Genomic DNA, 22211 nt, shown 5'->3' with positions numbered 1-22211 from the left:
ATAATGCAGGTACGACGAGCAAAGAAATTTGGTTCGTATGGTCTTAAACGTTCTTGCTTTATATTATTCTGTTGTGATTTCATTTTCTCTTCAAAGCAAGGAAGATAGAACAAAATATTAACTTGGTAGAAATTTAACTACGAACATAAAACACTCCGTAGTTCACAGGTGGCAAGGGGGGGTTTTCGTCGATACAATAAACGTTTTCTTTTTGGTCAATGTAAAAAACGATAAACGGTAGCCGCTTAAAATGTTCACAAAATATTTACTTGTGTACCGTTCAAATTAAATAACAATAAATTATTAAAAGGCTCTAATAACAAACGTATTTTTAATCATTTTCTCATCAGTGAATATAAAAAAATAATATTTAAGGAACAAATGTATGTAGGTATGTCTAAGATCTGTTGCAGCTACAATTGATGTTGCTATAGCTTTGTTACACAGTGTAAAAAATATTATACGTACCTACCTGGACTAGAGTTTTGCCAGTCTTCGCTCCTGTGAATGAGAATCACTTTAATGCTGAGCTTCCACCACAAAGGCATTATATTAATACCTTCTTAATATTACGTACCTACTTCATCCCGAGTTATAAGTAGAAGATGAAGCAATCATTTTGATTGACAATAAAAATTTCTATTTCAATTGTTTCCGAGTTATGGTGCAGTCGAGCGGATTTGATTTTTAGGCAATTTTATCATAATATGTAATATAAAAAAAATACGAAAATATTTTTCAAATTAACAGTGACTATAGAACAAAAATGGTAATAAGCACGAAACCTCCTAGGATAACATTGTTAAGAAAAACCGGTAGTAAAATGTAAGAAATGAATTACTAAGTACTTAACTACCTTCTATATATTTGTCCGCGACTTTGCTGTAACAGTTCGCTGAAAATCTTTCACAACTTTTTTAACGCTTTTTCCTTGTTTCGCAATAAATTGTTCTTTCTCAAGGTCAACTGTATATCTGTACCAAATTTCATCAAAATCGGTTCAGCGATTTAGGCGTGAGGGCGAAACACTAGACAGTTACTTTTCGCATTAAAGTATTAGTAGGCATTGGTTGTCTCATTTCTCATTAGATTAAATTGTGTATAACTATGCTTGTAGAAGGCATATCTAAATCACAACTTATACTATGTAACAGAGAGGTATATACGGCCGCGGCTCCTCCCGCGTAAACCAATCATCCTACATAAATAAGAATTCCGGGAGGTCAATATTAAGGCACCACTAGATCACTTACGGAACCTACCATTATACTAGTACCTATTTATGTCAAATCTTAAACCTCTAGACACGGTAACGGTTTTGGCTGTGTGTTGATTGTCAGGTAGTGTCCTCAGAATCCGACAGAAAATGTAATACTAACAGAACTGGAGTGAGCAATTGCAAGACTTATGTCTGACTTATATCATTTACTCATAAATAAAGAAGATACCATAGCTAAGCGTCATCTCTGGGGAAGAGGCCAAAATCCCACTAACGGAGTGGGATATTCAGGTACATATTGACGGCCTCTGTGGTTCAGCGGTAGTACGCTTGTCTGTGACACCGGAGGTCCCGGGTTCGAATCCCGGTCAAGGCATGATGAGAAAAGAACTTTTTCTGATTGTCCTGGGTCTTGGATGTTTATCTATATAAGTATTTATTATAAAATATAGTATCGTTGAGTTGGTATCTCGTAACACAAGTTTCGAACTTACTTCGAGGCTAACTCAATCAGTGTAATTTGTCCCGTATATATTTATTTATTTATTTATACAGGATAACTCACGTCTATATTCGTGGTGACCTTATCGACAGCCGAGCCTTACCATTTACCTATAGGTACTTATGCAAAGTTGTTGGCCTAGACTAGAAAAAACTCGCTTTAACTTTTATTGTCCCTTACGTTATCCATGACAAGGAATGGTCATATCCTAGTGCAGGGGATTCAATAATCTATATGGGAACCAATAAGCATCTATACCCCGGAAAGAATTCAATTATGCTTCCATTCTACCACCTAACGAGTACAAACAATGCCTTAGACAACAATTTGTTTTAGAAACTTATCAATGAATTACCTTCTTCGCTTTGAATCGGAAAACTTGAGTTACAGCATGTTGAAGTTTTAGTACGCAGTTAGGTGATGTCCAATAGAACAGCGGGCTGAGAGCCTGCGCCCTGCGGACCGCTGTCGGGAGGTGGAGCACCCGGCCGGCGACACTCGTGCCAGCGTCGCCTCCGCGTCGACGGCACGCGGCCTAAACCTTCGCACCGCACGCGACTATCTGTTGCTTACCGATCGATACGCATATCTACGAAGTGTGCTTTTGTTTTGATTGCTATTGCTACTCGGACATCGTTTTCTCAGAGTACTCATCGAACAAAACATTGTTCAAAGGTAGGCAAGTGTATTCTGTTTGTGGCCATAGAGTGGGCAAGGGTTTTGAACGTACCTACTTACATGGTATCTTAATTGCCCAGACAGGGAAACAAACGGAATTGCGATTCTTTATTTTGGTACATTTTTGGTTTGTATCCACGTTTGTATCACATAAATTATCTGTTATGACATGTAATAAGAAAGGTGTTGTTCCTGAAGTCGCTTTATTTTAGTATCATCCAGTGTAATTTTAGTCGTACGTCGTAGTTGATGGTAGTAGTTTACGTGCCAAGGCCTTCCCGAGCATTACTTATTGGTCGATATTGTTCTCGCCACGCCGCCGCCGTGCCGCCGCGCTCAATAACTACTACCTTGTTACTTCCTACGCAATGAGAATGGGAGTTTAACGTTAATACAATGTTTGATGAGAGAAATTTGAAGCTTACAAAACCTTAGCACGTTTGTTAGCTTAATATTTCGCGAATGAATATTGTTTGTTTTCATCCCGGCAATAATCAATAAAGTATTTTCATTTTAAATAAGTTAACAAATATTTTTTAAAAGCTTTCATTGCTGGGTAGGTATGTGTTGTGTTCCATTCCATGTACTTACTTACGACGCCATGCATTAAAGCGGGTCTTTCAAGAGCGATCGCATAATTTATTTTGTTGCTTCTAAAACATTCAGTTCCAACTGCATTGGATATAGCTCCGTTAAAAGAGCTAGCCATCATAAGTGTTGACATGAAAAAAGGTGACCATAGGTCTGGCGAAACTTTGTTCAGCAAAAATATTTATATGAGCCAATGGTAAGGAAAGGACTTAGGTTTTGCTCTCAGGATTAATCCGCGAGATGTATCGCGACTCCGCTTCTTGTAAATGCTGACTAATCTAATTCAAGGATAATGATCAAAGATCAACTCGGGCCTCAACTCAGGGAATATAATTAGGTCTAACGGCGGGAGGATAGAGATTTGTTATAAGAACAATAACAAGTTGTAAATGAATTGTTTGTGCTATTTGAACACAGAAATGGGAGCAGCGGCGGCAGCCCTCAGTCCGATCTCATCGTGGTGAAGACTGCTCTTGATCGCTTCACAGAGGAAGGGTAAAACTTAAGTCTTATTTAATCATATAAATATAAATTTATATCATACAAAAAATATGTCCCGATCGCAGCAATAACCCGTTGTTTTTTTTCATTGATTGTGTGCTGTCATCAATAACAGACTGGAGGTGGCCTGGAACGTGAAATTGTTTCATACCATCTAAGGCAATTGTTGTCCCTTGTGATATCGAGTATGTTAGGGCCGATAATCGTTCCTTGGTGAAACATTTTTAATTCTTTCTTTTTTTTTTGTTATCGAAGGAGAAATCCTTTTTACGGCGAACCCCCCGGGTCTTCAACCCGGAAGAGTGTGGGACTCCTGGCAGCTAATGTACCTACCACCCTACCCACTAAAACCCTTCCGCGCGCCCTTCTTGCCATTTTAAGGGCATCATGGGATCGCAGGCATTTCACCACGATGCCCTCCGGCTGACCGGCGTGTCTGTGCCGAGAATCTTGTTGTAATGGGCAACCAGAAAGTTGCTGACCGCTCTTTCCATCCCAGGGTTGGGGAGTGACACTAGTGAGGCAGTAGGCGTGGATAAAGTGCAGGCCTTCTGCGGACAGTTTCGCTTTGTCTGTCTGTTTCTCGGCAGATTTACTCATTTACCATAAGTAGTAGAAAGCTGTAATTTGGTAGGGTAGGTGGGTAATTTCTTTTTTCTCCACTAACCCACTCTACACCCACACAAAAAATTTCAAACATTTGATTGAAAATTCATTGATAGTTAGTAGTTACGTAATTCAAGTACTGAAATATAAATTTACGAATCAAACGTCAAGTAAAAAAAACATAAAATTGTAGCAAGTTTAACAATAAAATACTTAATTAATATCAGCGTGTTTTCGTTTGCGACATACTTTCTATCATTACCGTCCCATAAAGGCTCGTTTTAAGGTTTTTAGTGAGAGTAAATGCAAAGTGGGCATTCGCATCTACTGTACTCTTCATTCCGTATGGCCCGATACGCACTTAACCGTTTTTTTTATAATGCAGCTTATTTATATTGATAGAGGACCGGAAGAGGATGCTGACGACGTAATCGATTTGGGTGCTCCTCGGCTGCTGCGGCGGGCTCAACCTAGCCGGTCCCCCACCACGCAGCGCCGGCTGCGATCCTACACTCCTAATCCTAGGCTGTACGTGTAATTATTTAGTATCAAAACTCAATGTTATCTGTAAAGAAACCAGTCCAGTACCTCTCATCTCAATATATTTTCTGTTTGATGTTGTCTCGCAGATATCCCGGCCCTCCTAAGCCTGAGCCGAAGAACAATAAGCGAGCTGAGGGTCGAAGCAGGCGCAACCGTAAGCGAGTTTACAAGCGGCCCGTGCCGAACGCGCGGCTGTACCGGCCGGCGCCGCCGCGGCCGCGTCCTCCGCCGCTGTCCCCGTGGCGCGGAGCCTGGCCTCCGCCGGCGCCCACGCAGCCCGCGCTCGCCACCGCCTCCCTCGCCGCGCTGCAGCTCACGCAGGGCCGCCCCGAGCCCCGCGCGCCCCCCTCCCGCCGGCTCGTCGTCACGCTCCCCGCGCACCGTAAAGCCATGGACACCGCTCCCCGGCATCCTGACGAAGGCTCCGATGGCAACGATACGGTGACCGCACCTAGCGAATTCCTTGCAGAGGTACCATTTCAGAAAGTCGCTCATGTTATGAAATTTATTACTCGGTTTTAAACCGATCATTGGAGGATTGTTATTTTTCATACTCTTCTGTACCTACATATATGTGACTTTGCAGTTCCTGTCGGCTATAATGCAGCGTCAGTACGCGGAGGCGCTGAAGTACTGCCGCCTCATCCTGCAGTACGAGCCGCACAACGCGACGGCCCGCGGCTTCTACTCTCTGCTGCAGCATAAGGTGTCCGCGCCGCCCGCCGCCGCGCCCTCCACGCCGCCCACGCCTCCCACCCCGCCCACTCCGCCGGGACGCTCAGGTGGTCAGGTTTAAATCCTTATACCTTATAATGAATGACAAAACAATTATTTAATTATAGGTACACACACACTCCTACGAGAGCCTTCTTACTAGTTCCGCCCAGGATAAGCTCGTAAACCTAGAAATATATCCATAGGCATATCCAAAGACTGAAGCGGAGTGTACACAGGAATAGAGTAACGATGTCCAACTCTTACCGCACCGGCATAAATTTTTGTAACCAAAGGGCATATCCGAAGCAACTTGTTATTTGTTTTTTGTGATATTAAAAGGCAGATTTATGGCAGTAAAGACAAACGAAACGACTGCGTTTTCCAGATGCGGCGTTCGTCCGGTTGGGCGGCAGCTCGAGCGCGGACAGCAGCCCGCGGCGGCCGCTCGCCGCGCCGCGCCGCCTGCGCCGCCGCGCGGTAGACACGCCGCTCAGCTCTTCGCACGTATGTACGCATGTTCACTCTCTGTTGTACTAGTTCCAGGCCTGCATCAATTACTTCTTCCTTGCACTTTTCCATTCAAAGGGGGCTTTCCTTTTCGATATATGTACATTCGGGGCTCAAATTCAAATTCAAAATTTTTATTCATTATTATAGGATACTTTATATCGCTTAATAATTGTCGTATGGTTTAACAACATTGGTTGACGTCAAATAAATTACTTAAAAACTAAGTTTACTGCCGCTTCCAAGGCGTCAGTGCAGAAGAAGCGGTAACAAACTGCACTGCAGCATTTTCTTCAACAACGTCAACTTCACAATATTAAATTATACTTAGAATAGAATGTGGACGGGAGAATACATTGTTCAGATTTATATATTAATGAGATGAGATTTAATATTGAAAAAAGAAATATATATATATATATATATTATGGATTGCTCTCCAGTCTGATCATAATGGACCTGCCTCTCTTCGTCTCTGGCAGTAGCTCCGACAACTGCTCTCACATGATGTTTAGTGAGCTTTTCTGCTATCGGTGCTCCCCTCAAGATACTACGAATGTATTCCGTGTGGAGTGTGCCGCTCCAGCAGTAACACACTTTTCTCGCTACGGCACACCTGACCATTTTTAATAAAAATGTTTTTACTCCGTTATGTTGATCAGGACATGCGGCAGGAAGCGGACTCGTCGGCGTCGAGCTCGGCGGCGGGGGCGGCGGCGCGTGGCGGGACAGGCTCGCGCTCCGCCTCTGCCTCGGACTCCGACGACTCGTGCGCCTCGCAGTCCTCGCTCGAGCTCGACTCCTCGCCTAGCCTGTCGCTGTCCCGTCGCACTGACCATACCGATAGTATGATACCTACATATCATAATCCATATAGTGACGGTAGACTTATGGTTAGGTTATTGAATTTGATAATTGTGCCTGTTCCACGGTGCGCACGTCACTTTGAATGATATTCAATTCAATTTATTTATTGCATCCTTAATGTACAGTATACAGGTCATATAGATAGTTCCATGTACTTACCTGATTTTACACAGAAGTGACTTCTCCTACTTGTTCTTTACCGGGTTTCGGGAAATCAAATTAAACGTGGACTGTAATAAATTGATGGTATATTAAATAACGAAATCCGTGAGAATATTGTAATCAGAGGGACACGACTGTCGCCTCAAGTCCGGGCGCCCGCCCCCTAGACCCGCACCGCTCTCGTCGTACGCGCAGCGCACCTACTCCGTGCTCGTAGCCAAGGGTCGGTCGGCCGCTTTACATAGATTGCATAGATAATAGTGCAGCTCCGTAATTGACTTGGTTGTTGCACCAGGCGCGGGCTGGGAGAGCACGGGCACGCCGGCCAGCAGCGGCAGCGGCGGCGCCGGCGACCACGCGCCCGACGACAACGGCAACGCGCCGCCCACGCCGGAACCCAGAGGCATGTACAAACAATATTACAATTGTATTTCCTTTTGAATCTTTGTTTTTCCAGCACTTTCACACGCGAAACTTATTATGTTACATTTTTCGATTGCAGTGAGTCTGCAAGCCGATGACATGCAGAACGATAATGACCACACCTCGCCACTTAAGGTAAAAACTGCTCCTTAATCTACTTACTACCAGGTTCATCTTAAAGATAGACATTCTAAGGGTGATATTTACAGCCATTTAAGGAGTGAATCATGTTGGGTATCTCCCTGAAGGTCGCATTAGGAATATCGAAATCAAGGGCTATCAAACGAAAAAGGAGACAGACATCACAGGACTGTACTGTTCTGGGTGAGGAGCCTTGATTAAAAAGATGGAAAAGGTCCGACACAAGAACTAGTCAACAGACTGATATCTTTGATGAGACAATTTCTCTGACGTATTGAAATTTATAACTGTAAACTTACGTGAACTCAATTACAGAGTGTGTCTTCATCGGAGACGCTGCGTCGCCTGCGCGCGCAGTTCGCCTGCTCCATCAAGTGAGCGCCGCCGCCAGAATCCCGCGGCTTGTTGGTCTTCTGTTCCTGTTCTTTGTAACCATGTGTACACTGTATACTTATATTGTGCGATTCCGTACATACATATCCGTGTTACCCTCCTGTTTGTTTTTATTTTTTGCTAGTTTTAATTTTCCATTCAAAAATACCTGTAGAAACTAATAATTTGTGATCCTCATCTTTACCCAAACTTTTGTTAGCTTGGAATTTTCTTACAAGAATCACTTGTCTGCAACATGAAGCGCATCTGACGGTTCCAACTCTTAAGGTTCCCGATTTTTATATTTTTTAACAGTATTAAAATTTCGCGGATAGTGCAGCGGTATATTAAAAGTGTGGTGTGAAGCTGCTATTTATGTAAATATATTTTGTATAAAATTATAAAAATCTATTAAAACATATCCAGCGTTATTTGTTACACTATATCTAATGTTAACGTCGCTGTTCCGACATGTATAGTGTTTGTATACTTATATACTCAAATATTTTTACAGTTTAGTGGAATAATAAATGTGTAAATTCTAGGTCCAATATGTAGACTTTAGTTGTTGCAATTTTGTCTTTGGTGTATGTTGTGTAAAATTGTGAATCTTATTTCTCATAGAGATAATATTGATTGGCGAGATATGCCACAAACAATGAAAGGTAATTTTAAGCATTTTCCCCCTGTATGCCTTACCCATATCTATGTTCATAAAGGTATTTGTCAACGTTACAGGTACAAAAATATAACTATTTCTTATTAGGTAGGTATTAACCCCTGATAGGATTTCTTACATGAAAATTATGCTTTGACGGATACATGTGGCTTCAGTATAGCTGTGTCCCTGAATTCCGGCGAAGAATATTCGTTAATTGGTTGACAATGACGACGGACACACTGCACCCACTCTTGCACTATTTTATACGGACCAAGTATGGGCCTAATTTTCATATTGTGTGTAGTTATAGAATAGCTTGAATCTGAAGAGAGACAGGAGCAGAGCGTAACGAGAAGACTGACCGAGGTTGAGTATTCTATGGTACTAATTATTGATGTAGTTACTATCAGTTCTCCGCAGTTTGTCATTGATAATCATACCTAAGGGCCACCTATATCTCTAAGCAGGGCACGCATTCATCCTGCAATCACAATCCACGATAGAGATGTTTTGTTGTTGCGCTAATAGGAACCTTCTGTCAAATTCATTTACTAAGTCCTTCATTTTTTAATAGTTATACTATAGGCTACTTAAAATCTCATCTACCCATATTTTTTTTTCACATATTTTAATTTAGAAAAAATAAAATTTAATGTGTTAAACGTTTTTTATTAACGTCCCTATGAAGTCCCTGGTAAATGTAGGTAAAACTAGGTACCTACTAGGTAAAAGTAGGTACAGTGGGGTCTAGTCTCTCGCCTTGATTGGTTGGGCTGTGCCGGAATGATGATTATCTATCTATCATCTTTCAAGCACAGCCTTCGATAAAGTATTTTATGCTAGATCGAAGGGTACCGTGTAAGAAGAAGAAGCAGGTATTTTTTTGACATTTTATTATAAACAATAAAACATTTCCATACTTTATCATTGAAAACATAACATTATGCACGCAACGTCTCGATTAAATAACAAATGAAAAATTCGCATGGTATAGCGGTCGCCGCACTCCCCGCGCTGCGCGCACTGCCGCTGTCTACTATTTGTATCGACACGCAATATTCTAATATACACATATGCATCATTGAACATATTCGGGTCCGAAGTACTATTTTGTGTCCATGTCTTTCAATATCATTTCCCAAAAACATTCCCGAGTAGCCGGAAAAATAATTAGACCAAAGTTACATGTCTCCTTGTTTCTTCTACTAAAATTGACACAATAAATATTACATTTTAACTGTAAAAAATATTAGAATGCTTTTTTCGAAACTAACTGATGGGAGTGGCTGGCAGCGGGGCGCGGGGAGCGGGCGGCACATAACAAACAGTGAGTGTAACAACAATAGACCATCTGTTACAGCTACGGTCGCTCACTAACTCACATGTACAGTGCATGCTTCACACTTACGATTCTCCAGACGAAATACTCGCGTTAATCCTAGAATCCTTATTCACTAGGCTAGCCGACGTGTACCGCCACGTGCACACGTAGCGGCCGAGTGTTACACCCTAAGTGCGCCACGGCCGCCCGCAGCTACCGCGGCGCACTGCTACTTTGGCACCTTGTTACTTCATAATATTTGTTTATAACTGTTATTGATAAACGTCATCGTCAACTGGTCGTTGTGGTTCAGCAGAGGGCGCCCGGAGCCGTGTGTACTGTCTACAGGACGCTCACTCAACACAAGGGAGTACAACGTAATATGGAAGAACAGTATTTTCGATGAAAGGCACTTCTTCTTTTGTTTTCGTGTGTGCTAGTGACCAACACCGGTTACAAAGGCACTAACAAGCGAGGGAATGCGAGCCGTCCTGGGGACGCGCCGGCGCCCTGCTGCTGCCGGGACAGGGTGCGATTGTATCATACACACTGTTGAACACCTAGCGGAAACGAGATGGTTTTCAATGGGCCAATGCTGATAAATATGCAATACTTCTCACGGTAGAAGTCGATTGTAATTATATAATTGTTTATTCTCTTTAGATAAAGATAAATAACGAAAATGACTTGGTCAGATGTAGCTTAGGTTTAGGCCCGGTCCAGTAAGACTCTTGTCCGCTAGGTCCCTAACGTATGCTTCAAACAGTCGCATTTTCAAATAACAATTGATATTCAGTGCCTACCTAATATCTAGTGAACTACGAATATCTAGTAACTATTTATTTGTCTAAAATATAAGTGCCTATTTAACTCTTCAATTTAGATTCGGTAAATTGACTAATGATCATAACAGTAGGTATCTCTTTGTTTGTCAATGGTAATTGCTTTTTAGTTCATTAATGGAGCAAAAGTTAGAGGCTTGTTCAAACAGGCAATCTTTTTTGCAAACCTTGTATGGGTATAGCATGCTTCACTAGTTTCTTATTTGGTGGCTAGGTGAAAAATTGTGCAGATGTCACAATAAATCATTTTTTTTTGTATTAGTGAAATATCATGAATGTCTTGGGCCTGTGAACTAAAAATACTTTATACCGGTAGTGATATTCTGGGCAATAGACAAAATAAGGAAAATAATGCGGGACCCTGTCTATTTCCCCATTTTTAATTCTTACTTAATGAAGTCTACGAAATATCGTAATTTTACTGAATCTACGTTGAAAACTTCGATAAGGCTAATAAAGCTGAAGACGAAATGAACACTTAAGTAAAGTTGACCAATATTTTTTTTGCGCTCGCCCGACGCGCTCGTCACTGGGTTGAACACCAACAGGCATAGATGTAGCTACACCGCTAATGCGATTGTATGTTCGAAAACCCAAGCGTGTGAACATTCTGCTTACTAGAAATCTATAATTTCGACCAACTTTGGTAAAACGACGATCGCATCAGGTACCGAAAGAGACAGGAAAAGCATTCAATAACATTTTGCCACGTAATAATCACAGACACAAAGGGTTTTGCAAAATATGATACCAGCCTTTGATATCTCAAGGCAACCTAGAAATGAGAGTGAGCGAATTAAGTTTTGAAAGTGAGACGATATCAGCATCATGCGAACGAGGGAGATGCCTCATAAATTTAAAACCGCCGCTGCCATCACGAGACGGCTGTCAGGTATCATAAGGGTCTATCCGACCTCTAGGGACCATTTGGTTCTGAATCGTGGGGGTTACGCTGTGCTCGCGTTAGTTTTAGATACGCACGAGTACGCGTCACGAGCTATGCACGAGTAGAATGCAAAATTCGTAGTACTTCGCAGTCATAGATTTAAAATTGGCCCTATGAATTATACGTGATTAACTAGTTTTGTAAAAGTGCGCACTCGCACAGTATCGTTAAGTAAATACGCTGTTGCGCACGCATCGTTGATATCCTAGCTATCATAAGACGGGAACACATCAGAGCAGCACGTCGAGCCGCGAGCCGCGCCGCAGCAGGCGCGCGGGCGCGGCGTCCTCGCCCAGCGCGTGGAAGGCCACCGTGACGGTCTGCTGGCCGAAGTCGGCCTCGAACTCCGCCGCCACGTGCACCAGCGGCGGCGCGCCCACCGCGTTCTGCACCACGAGGAATAGCTTCGTGGCCAGCTCCAGCACGTGGCACGTGCGCACCACGACGTCGCCGCGCCGCCGCCACGCGCCCTCGCCGCCGAACAGGCAGCCGGGCGCGTCGTGCGCGTCGTGCGCGTCGGGCGCGTCGGGCGCGTCGGGCGCGCGGGCGGGCGCGCGCACGTGCACCACGAGCAGGTCGTCGGCCAGCGGCGACAGCGACAGCCGCCACACGCAGTGCGCCGGCACGCGCCGCTTCACGCGCAGCGAGCGCGCCTCCAGCAGCAGCAGCGCGCCCGTCGTCACCACCACCAGGCAGCGCGCCACGCGGCCCGACGAGCGCGCCACCTGCGCGGACCACGAGCTGTAGCGAGCGTCATACCTCTCCGTACCGTGCACGGGGTCTGGTGGTAGACAGACGCTCACCTTGCCGGCCACGTCCGCGAACACGACGTACTTGTCGGCGGGCGAGGCGCCCGCGCCGCGCCGCCACGTGGCCGACGCCCGCAGCCGCACGTAGTCCCCCACGAACGGGTGCGCCACGCTGCGCGCGTACGTCACCTTGCGCTCCTGTGTACACACGCCACATCAGTCACGCTCTACTCGTACTCCTGTATATACTTAATAAACGAATCTATTTTTTTTTGATCATGTCATAAGTCGAGTCCCGAACAAGCTCGCGTAGCCGTGTGCACAGCAAGTGTGAGCTGACCTTGAAGAGCGCGCTGGCGGTCACCTTCTCGCGCATGCGGTTGCGCGCGGTCTGGTCGAACTCGGCGCGGTACAGCCGGCAGCGCCAGCGGTGGTGCAGGCGCCGCAGCAGAAGATCTGTACGACCTGGGGATCACACGACATTAGTTCATCGTAACTGTTCAAGGACGAGCAGAGAGCAAGTGGGCAGAGAAGCGACGCGTACCCAGCAGCGCGGGGTAGGGGCAGGGCGGCCACGCGTCGCACACGGGCGAGCGGTGCCGCGCGGGCAGGCGGCGCCACAGCCCCGCCAGGTAGCGGCGCCGCGCGCTGCTGCTCCAGGCGCGCCACGCCACGCGCGCCGCCCCCGCGCGCCGCGCCGCCGGCCGCCCGCGCCGCGCCTGCAACACGCGCTCCGTTACTGTCCGCGCCGCTCGCCGCGCCCGCCGCCCCGCCCGCCCCCGCACTCACCCGGTGGCGGCGCCAGGCGCGCGCGATCACGGCCTGCGCGCGGCGCTCGCGCTCGGCGCGCCGCCGCCGCCGGTGCGCGCGCCACGCTCGCTGCACCGCGCTCACCAGCGCCGACACGCGCGCTGATCTTAAGCACTCCAGTTCCCACACCTGAAAACACCACTCACTGGTGACTTGTGGGTACCATTTCGACCTTCAGACATCAGATCTAAATAAGCGAACTGCAAATTATCTACGAGTTATAATGTAGTCCGACGTCGACTTACCGTGCGCGGACTCCTGATGAACACCTTCGTACGTCCGTACGCGAACTCTGCGCTGGGGATAGGCAGCGATCGAAGTATCGCCCGCGCGGCGCGCATCGCATCCTCGTCCTCCCTGGCCGGCGCCCCCCCCGGCTTCAGGATGCCGTAGTGGGTCACGACGGCCCGCGCGGTCATCGACTCGCACCACCCAGCGCGACGGAGTAGCGCCATGTCCATTATCCTACACAATCACAATAAATACAGTGCTTTTTGGATATCAGTTAGAGTAGACCGTGGATCATACGTACCCCTGCGTGCGGATCTGGTGCCGGACGAGCGCCGCGTCGAAGCGGTGCGGCCGCAGCAGCGCGTCGGCGCGCAGGCAGCGCACCAGGCGCGGCGCGGGCGGCAGGCGGCGCAGCAGCGCGGCCAGCAGCGCGCGCTGGCGGCAGGCGAGCGCGGCGGCGCGGCGCGGCGAGGCGGGCGCGGCGCCGAACAGCGCGGCCAGCAGCGGCTCGCGCGCGCCCCGCAAGGCCGCCGCCGCGCGCGCCGGCACGCGGTCGCGGTTGTGCGCGCACATGCCGCGCGCCGAGTACGTCACCGCGCCGCCGAAGTGGACTATCCTGATGTGGCCGATTAAGTAACAATACGTAAGGGTTTATGGTATAGATATAGATATTTTATCGTATACTGCGGTCACTGCATGTATACTACGGTAAAATGTGAGAAGTGGGGTACCCTCGCTGAGAATGTACTACGTGCATCAATATTATTTACTGGCACGTCACGTGGGTTACTTTGTTGCTACCGCAATAAAGATCATCAAGGACATGGCCATCAGCAACTACATTCTCACCACTAGTATATTAAAGCAGTTGATCAACATGCCTGAGATACAGTTTATTCCTACTCTACTCGTATCTATAAAAAACATTTTACATTTTGTTTCCTACTTTCTCTTAAATTATTCCTAAAAAAAATGCCAAGTTTCCATCCGTACACCATACCAAATGCTCGCTCCGCCAGCCATGCACTGGGCTGGGCTCCAAGTTGACGACCAAGCAGTACTAACTTAGCTGGCGTTTCCCTGGTACAACGCACGGAATTCCTATAATTGAATAAATATCCTAAAAGATGTTCCTGAATTCCACACAGACTTAAATTTTCTTTAACACTTTACAGGACAGTACGGTTATAGCAGTGTGCTAAAAACTTAGAAGGTTGACAGCCCGGGCACCGCAGTCGTTTTAAAAGATAGCGTAAAGAGCGCTACGGTGGGCACCGTGCTACGTTCATACTATCATTGTAAAGAACAAGATTTACTGTCTATCTACAAGTTATTCAAACATTGTTACTGTCAAATCTAAGAACTAAAATACATACATATTTACATCGTGTAGAACCACAAAAAAGTAGTTGATATAGTGACACCACGGCAATAGCCGTTTAGTTCGCCTAGAACATTCTTTGAAACATCAAGTCAGTGTCGCAAAAATTTGTGACAGAAAACGTAAGTATTTTACTCATTCTTATAAGATTCATATGTACATATGTTGTTATAAAATATAGTATCGATACTAATGCCATTACACAAATCTCGAACTTACTTTGGGGCTAGCTCAATTTGTGTGATTTGCTCAAGTTCACTTTTTGTCATAGATGAATAAAGACGAAGAGAATAATCAAAAAACTGTTGGAGGATGTGTCGACCCCGGAAGATACCGACGATGATAGTTTATTTAATACATTAGAAAATACTGAAACAGACCCTTTTGAGGCTAACTAACCGTCTTGTTGGTTTAAGTTTCTATTTATAATAACAGTCCAGTTGTATCCGTACAGCGGGTATGCCCGTAGCTACAGACGTATATTGATATTTTAGTAGTCATTTTAATAAGTACTGCTATAGACGTGGTGATTTTTTGTATGAAAAACCGGAGTGTCACCCTGTGTAATTTGAGTTCAGTATTCTGTCCTGTAAAGGGTTAAGTGTGCATTTCAACATGTTTTAACATATTCTGACGGCTTGTCCGTTACTAGGACTAGGTAAACGGGTAAATAGGTGACGTCATACTTACTTGATACCATTTGCTGAGCAAAATGACCTAAATTCAAGAGAATTCGTCTGGAATACCAAAAGTAGCAAATAATCCTTGTAGCTTAGAAATAAAATGTTACAGGAATTGCACGATTCCCACTTAGGTATAACTATGAGTAAAACCAACGCTCGTAGTGGAATGTGGTAGGATCTGTCAAAACATTTTTTTTAGTTCATATGGTATTAAAATTAGTAATAAAATTTTCACAATTTTGTCTAAATTGAAAGTTTTCGCGAGGTGTGAGGTGTGCGTTCGCGGCGAACGACCAGCAGATACTAACTGGAAGTGATCGGGCGGCAACACCTGCAGCCGCGGGTGCCGCCGGCGCTGCAGCCGCTGCAGCAGCGCGGCGTCGCCGCCGGCCCGCAGCGACGCGTCGCGCAGCGCCGCCAGCACCGAGTCCGGCCCGTCCAGCAGCTCCTCCAGCGCGTGCTCGCAGTACGCCAGCGGCGCCCACGGCAGGCCCTCGCGCACGTACTCTTCCTGCTCGTGCCTGCCAACATCCGCACGCACCAAATAAAGGCCCACAGACATGTGGCTGACCGCAGCACAGGTATAGAGGCAGAGAGGGTCGCACTGACTTGAGCGTGGCGAGGGTGACGGCGGCCTGCAGGCGCTCGGCCGCGTAGTTGATGAGCAGCCGCTCCAGCCCGTTGCGCGCCAGCGACTCCAGCCCGTACACGTCCAGGATGCCCAGCGAGCAGCGCCGCGCCGCCGCCTCCGCCGCGATCGACACGTTCACCTGCGGCCGAATATTTGAATCTCGCTACTGCAACCTACTCCAGTCTGAATCGTTACGTTATCTGCCACGCTTTGGGGCCCCGAGCGCTCTGCGAAATCAGTTAACCTGCGGTCACTGCATTTACAGTTTGTCATCTTACACGAATGTATTATATTGACCATAAGGTTGACGAACCTCGTTGACGAGCCAAGTGAAGAGCCTGGCGTAGACGGCCTGCAGCAGGCGGTCGCGCAGCGCGGCGGCCCAATCAGCGGCCGGAGCCGTGTCCTCCTCTCCGTCCTCCTCCTCCCCCTCCGCCGCCGCCTCGCCCACCAGCGCGCTAGCTAACGCCTCCGAGCACACGCCGACTAGCGAACACGCTTCCGTTAGCTCTGTGGATTTGATATGAAGAGTAAATCAACGAACGAAGTCTTGAAACTTTTCCCCGCCGGTCTACTGGCGTAACGCACGCAAAGAAGACACAATGTTTAATCTTTTAAAAATTTTCGTCATATAAATGTAGGGGTCTAATTTGTCGACAAATAAAGATGAAGAGTCGAAAACGAATGTAGTAGATTCGTCGGTAGGCCGAACGTCGGAGAACATTTTCGGCCTAAAGGCTCCATGTTGGCACGTTGTACTCGTATATAATGTGGTTACCGTAGCGGTTCTGCAGCCTGGCGCCGATGCTGCCGTCGATGTTGTGCTGCGGCGCGAACTCCACGTTGCCCAGCTTGAGCAGGAAGGCCAGCACGCGCAGCACGCCGCCGCACGCGCCGCCGCCGAAGCCCAGCGCGGCCAGCGCCGCCTTGGTGTGCGCGAAGTGCTCGCGGTCGGCGGGCGGCCGCCCCTCCGCCGCGCCGCGCAGGATGCGGTAGTGCTCCCACGACCGCTGCAGCTTCAGCCGCTCTGCTCGTGCATCACTTTATATGACTCCCGGTGGCACTATACGACTACAGCTAACTTGTAATCGGTTTCAAAGATATATAACTTGTTATATAGTTAATGTTGTCTAACTTGACCGTTGACTTATACCCACTGACGTATCAGGAATGTTCAACGGCCAGTCATACCTATAACATTAACTATTATTATATAGAACCTTACGGTTGGCACGACTTTGTCTAGATTTCATTACTTTTCATAATTAGATAAAAAGAAATAGTATTCATAGTAACTATATTATTTTTTACATAATAGGTGTTTGCATTGAAATTATTACTTTTACACTTATTCATCCTTTTTTGTAATGAAGAAAATGTGCATTATTACACGATTTAGATTTAAGATCTGTAATTGTGAATGGCTACATGAAAATGTTGCAGTGTAGTTGGTTCCGCGTGTGCTTGTTGTTGTCGATAATGAATGATGTGCCAGTGTACTCACTGAGCAGCAGCACGTCGGCGCCGGCCAGCAGCTGGTACAGCACGTGGAAGTTGCGCTCGCCCGCCGCCGGCCCGCACACGCGCTCCTGCCACCACACAACTCATCACCATCACCATCACCATCACCACGACAAACCAGCGACGGGCTGGAACCGTACTTACCCACATATACCGGCTTTTATAGGATACTTACTAATGTTAAGGAAGCTTCTATGCATTATAGAATGGGATCCACATTCAGCTGTTTAAGCTTAATGATAGAATTAAGATTCAAATAGTGGCAGGTCCCATCGCCCTAAAATAGAATCCCAAGTTCATAAGCCTATCCCTTAGTCGCTTTTTACGAAATCCTTGGGAAAGAGATGGGGTGGTCCTATTCGTTTAGGTGCCGGGAACCACACGGCACCAATCTTTTCAAGACTGTTGGCTCTGTCTATCCCGCAAGGGGTATTGACTTGACTGTATGTATGTATGTATAGATATCGGGGATCTGAAACACGAGGAGAGAGACTTAGCGATCGAACAGTGCGATGGATGTTTGACGCTTCCTTACCTTTTCCAAAAGGTCTACCCGTCCATTGGAAGCAGCGTGCAAGTTAACAAATCATTGTCTTGATCAGTGTCACAACATTTACGTCTGGTTGAGTGCCACGAACATGAACGGAGATACTCACAGTGGGTGATGTGCCCGCCCACGGGCTCGCCCTTGAAGTCGAACTCCACGTCTAGGAGCTTGCCCTGGATATCAAATCAAATTAATTATTTTCTAAATTCGATACAAGGTACCTAATGACGCCAAACTTCATTTAACTATTAAAATCACTAAAAGTAAATAACTGCGATTTTTTAAGGTTTGTTTTTCGTATCGAGCCAAGAAATATTTTGTGTTTAGTTAAGAAATATTAAAAATGGGTTTCAGGAGAATTTAAAAAAAAACTTTTTTATTACATTGTTTAGGCTTTTTATTTACGCAAAAGAACGTATACTTCTGGTTGTGTTCATAAAAGTGCGGTGAGAAAATCTTTAAATGGTTTGATCGTTTCTCGTTTTTTTTTGCTTTGATAGCTAACCTCCAGACAGATTTTGACAATTTTTTTAATGAAAAATGAGTTAATTATTATAAGTGAAACATAGAGAAGTATCAGAAGAAGGTGTCTCACGAATCTGCTGGCGTTGTGGTTGCGCGCCGTGGCGGCGTTGCCGAAGGCCTCGAGCAGCGTGCCGGCGGCGGGCAGCACGGCGGCGGCGCGCCCGCCCGCCAGCACGCAGCACTGCAGGCACACGCGCGCCGCCTCCGTCTTGCCGGCGCCCGACTCGCCCGTCACCACCAGCGCCTCGCCCGCGCCGCGCGCCGCCACCGCGCGGTACGCGCTCGCCGCCACCGCGTACCTGCGGAGCCTCACGTCGGTCACTGCGCACTGGCACAAGGGATCAAGGGGCTGCCCACGGACTCACAGGTGCGGCGGCAGCTGGTGCGGCGGGCGCGCGAGGTAGGCGCGCGCGAGCTCGGCGGAGTACAGCGGCAGCGGCCGGCACGGGTTCACCGACACCAGCGCGTTGCCCACGTACGTCTGCAAATAACAATCTCATTGAGGAGACAAAATCAAATGTTTATTGGTCTCTATTTACTTTGTCCGGTCTACAGTGTACCTCAATGAGTTTAGTTTTTCTTAGCGCCAGTGCGCTATACAATTTGAAACAGTAGGTACAATATGAATGCTGTTGGGCAACGCAATTTTAAAATAATATGAAACGACGCGACGAGCAGGTTTATATCGAATGAACAATTATGAAAAATTGTCGTATTATATTACGACATAAATATTACGATGTATTTAATTAATAAAATGATATGTAAACAATAAGACATAACTTAAATATCAATATTTCTATCGTTTAAAAACTCCTCCAGTGTATAATAGTATTTATCGGTCAACAATAATAGCTATAAGTTTTTTGAATTTGAGATTACCAATTTATTATTCATTCATCATTTCCTGCACACAGTGAAGTCGGCATAGCCTGACAATTGTCAAATAGCAAGACTTGGCCATAACACGCAAGTGAATCAGGAAAAGTGTCTGAAATCGAGAATTTGCGCATTTACAAAAAGTAATGGAAACGGACTACTTTCAGAATAACCTTCTCGATGTAGCCGTGCGGCCCAACACACTCACATAAATGATGTCCCGCTTGTAGCGCACGTGCAAGTTGTGCAGGAAGGTGTCCTCCGTGAGCGGCGACAGCAGCACGGCGTCCGCCTGCCCCGCGCCCCCCGCGCCCGCGCCCGCCGGCCCCGCGCCCGCGCCCGCGCCGCCCTCGCTGTCGCCCATCTCCGTCACCGCGCCGACGCACTCAACACACACATTCTCGTATCCATGCCTACAATAAATACAAAATACTGAGCACATAACAATTAGAGTTAGTAGAGTAACTGATGCTTACGCGATAAAGAAAAATGTTGCTGAGCATAAAAATGCATCTATATCATATCTAACAACTATGCAAGTCGTTGGGTACCTACATGGATTTGTGATGAGAATATACGAAGGTCAGTGTCAGGTCAGTGAACTGATAGAAAATGTATTGTTAATGTGGATGATTCATTAATCTCATGATTAACCTGACCTCCGGACAGATAAGTATAACTAAGACTAGCTTTTGCTAAAACGAAAAAGTTAAATAATTTCAAACATAAACGCATACCTACTTACAAATACCACGCCTATATCCCTTACGGGGTAGACAAAACCATCCAAATAAGTACATAAATAAAGATATTTATTTCATCGGAATTACATGTTCAATTCGTCGCTGCTCTACTAGAACCGCACTGCGAGGCTCGGACGCAAAGGGGACTAACACCACGAGGATGATGATGACTACTGACAATTTACGACATATAATTGCTACTTCCCTACTTATCTCTGTCTGTTATGTCTATCTTCTACGGATTTTGATGTAATTTGGTACAGACTTAGAGTTGAACCTGAAGAAAAACATATTATTTTATTACGAAAAGAGAACACGTGGACGAAGTCGCGGGCAAAAGCTACTCTTATAAATAAGACTTTACACCTTGTTTAATATTAAACTACAAATTGGTTTTCCTCATTTATTTCAAGTTTCAACCCATATAAATAAATGAGGAAAAATGATAATTGGCACTTGTGACAAGGAAAAAAACTGCATTAATGCATTGATTTTCACAAAATTTGGTTAAGACAAACATGAACTTGAGTACATATTGAAAAGTTCTTAAAAATAGGCACTTTATTGTTCGGTGGCGTCATGTTTCTTTATTGTTGTTAAATCACTGTTCTTGAATTAAAAGGACTCATTGACATTAAATTACACAACTCTGAGGATATTTAGGTTAATAAAATATTCTTAGAGAAAAAAGAAACATATCTTATTACAAATGTTAATTTAAATGTTATTTTTTTTACTAATACCATTTAGAACGTCAGTAGCATATTTGATTTGTGCATCATATCTACATCTATGTACTAACAAATATGCCAAATTAACTATATTCATAATTAAATTGTATTTTAGGTTTTATTCGGCACATTGTTGTTCATAGACAATCCTGTGAGAACATACATTCCTTTTTTTGGGATGAAAGAAATCCTTATAATGTCCTTCTTAGTTCCCTAGTTTGTAACCTCTTCATGCTTTATCCACTCAACTATTCATTCATTTTTTCAATATTTTCAATGTACAGAATTGACCCTTCTACAGATTTATTATATGTATAGATATATTCGGCACAAATATACATAAGACCTTAAGTACCAACATCAGCTTTTTTTAAATTCCCACAGTACCTATGTAATCAAATTTAATCAGGTATAGGTAATATTTTATTATTTCGTGAAAAATCTTCCATTGATTTCTTTTTATTAATAATCTACATATACTATACTGTTTTCTATAGATTATTAGTAGTACGAATCAAAATACTTTTTTATATCAATATTTTTTATTTCGTTTATTACCTACTGAACCTCTGATAAAAATGAACTAGATACAACAATACTATATAAACTAAAATGGCACTTTCAATAGTAAGCTTTTAGAGAGCAATACATTTTACTGTGCAGGTAAATAAATATTTATTATCGAAACACAAAAATAAAATCACTGCATTGCTAACTCTGAAATTATTATTGACTACAACCCGAATGGGAATAAAAATTAAGCAAGCTTACCTGTAGTGTCGTTTTATTTATAAACAAATCAACAATTTTCTCGTCAGTATTTGTAAGATTCAGATTTATTTATTAGAATTGGCAAAAACAGCACCGACCTCATAACTTCACCAGTTTGTTCCTATTTAATTTCGATAAAATTGACATTTTGACAACATAAATATTTGACAATGACAACAAATTAGATTGACAAGTGGTATGTATAATTCATTTTAACGTTACGACTTTGATAGATGTGGGTAATAAGTAGGCTTCTATGGCCGCTAGGACCTTTAAAATTTAAAAATAATTTCATAGCTGCTTGTGGCTAAAGGCTAGGCTAGGGCGGTAATTTTTAAAAAGAAAATACGTACCGTGTTAAGCAGTCATCACACTTTGTAAACAAACTAAAATCCACATAATTTAAAAGG

General features: G+C 45.0%; 2 protein-coding genes across 2 annotated transcripts; one reads left to right on the top strand and one right to left on the bottom strand.

The window, feature by feature from the left end:
• The first annotated feature begins 3121 nt into the window (after nt 1-3121).
• Nucleotides 3122-7835, top strand: LOC106134792 (trinucleotide repeat-containing gene 18 protein). The gene is made up of 10 exons (XM_060946210.1): nt 3122-3141; nt 3408-3485; nt 4500-4625; nt 4727-5111; nt 5227-5425; nt 5743-5861; nt 6527-6710; nt 7189-7296; nt 7396-7451; nt 7773-7835. The coding sequence occupies exons 1-10, from the start codon at nt 3122-3124 to the stop codon at nt 7833-7835; spliced, it is 1338 nt and encodes a 445-aa protein (XP_060802193.1).
• Nucleotides 7836-9378: 1543 nt separating this feature from the next.
• LOC106134823 (unconventional myosin-Ia) lies at nt 9379-21936 on the bottom strand. The gene is made up of 18 exons (XM_060946078.1): nt 21802-21936; nt 19765-19969; nt 19043-19158; nt 18748-18976; nt 18262-18325; nt 18141-18154; nt 17589-17673; nt 16863-17111; nt 16398-16594; nt 16063-16223; nt 15762-15974; nt 13691-14005; nt 13404-13623; nt 13138-13287; nt 12893-13067; nt 12689-12813; nt 12403-12546; nt 9379-12324 (listed from the first exon to the last, which is right to left on the bottom strand). The coding sequence occupies exons 2-18, from the start codon at nt 19918-19920 to the stop codon at nt 11830-11832; spliced, it is 3108 nt and encodes a 1035-aa protein (XP_060802061.1). The 5' UTR covers nt 19921-19969; nt 21802-21936; the 3' UTR covers nt 9379-11829.
• Nucleotides 21937-22211: the final 275 nt, after the last annotated feature.

Source organism: Amyelois transitella, chromosome 10, assembly GCF_032362555.1.
Source record: "Amyelois transitella isolate CPQ chromosome 10, ilAmyTran1.1, whole genome shotgun sequence".
Lineage (NCBI taxonomy): Eukaryota > Metazoa > Arthropoda > Insecta > Lepidoptera > Pyralidae > Amyelois > Amyelois transitella.
The sequence above is the reverse complement of the archived record's forward strand: the minus strand, read 5'-3'. Positions and strand labels throughout refer to the sequence as shown.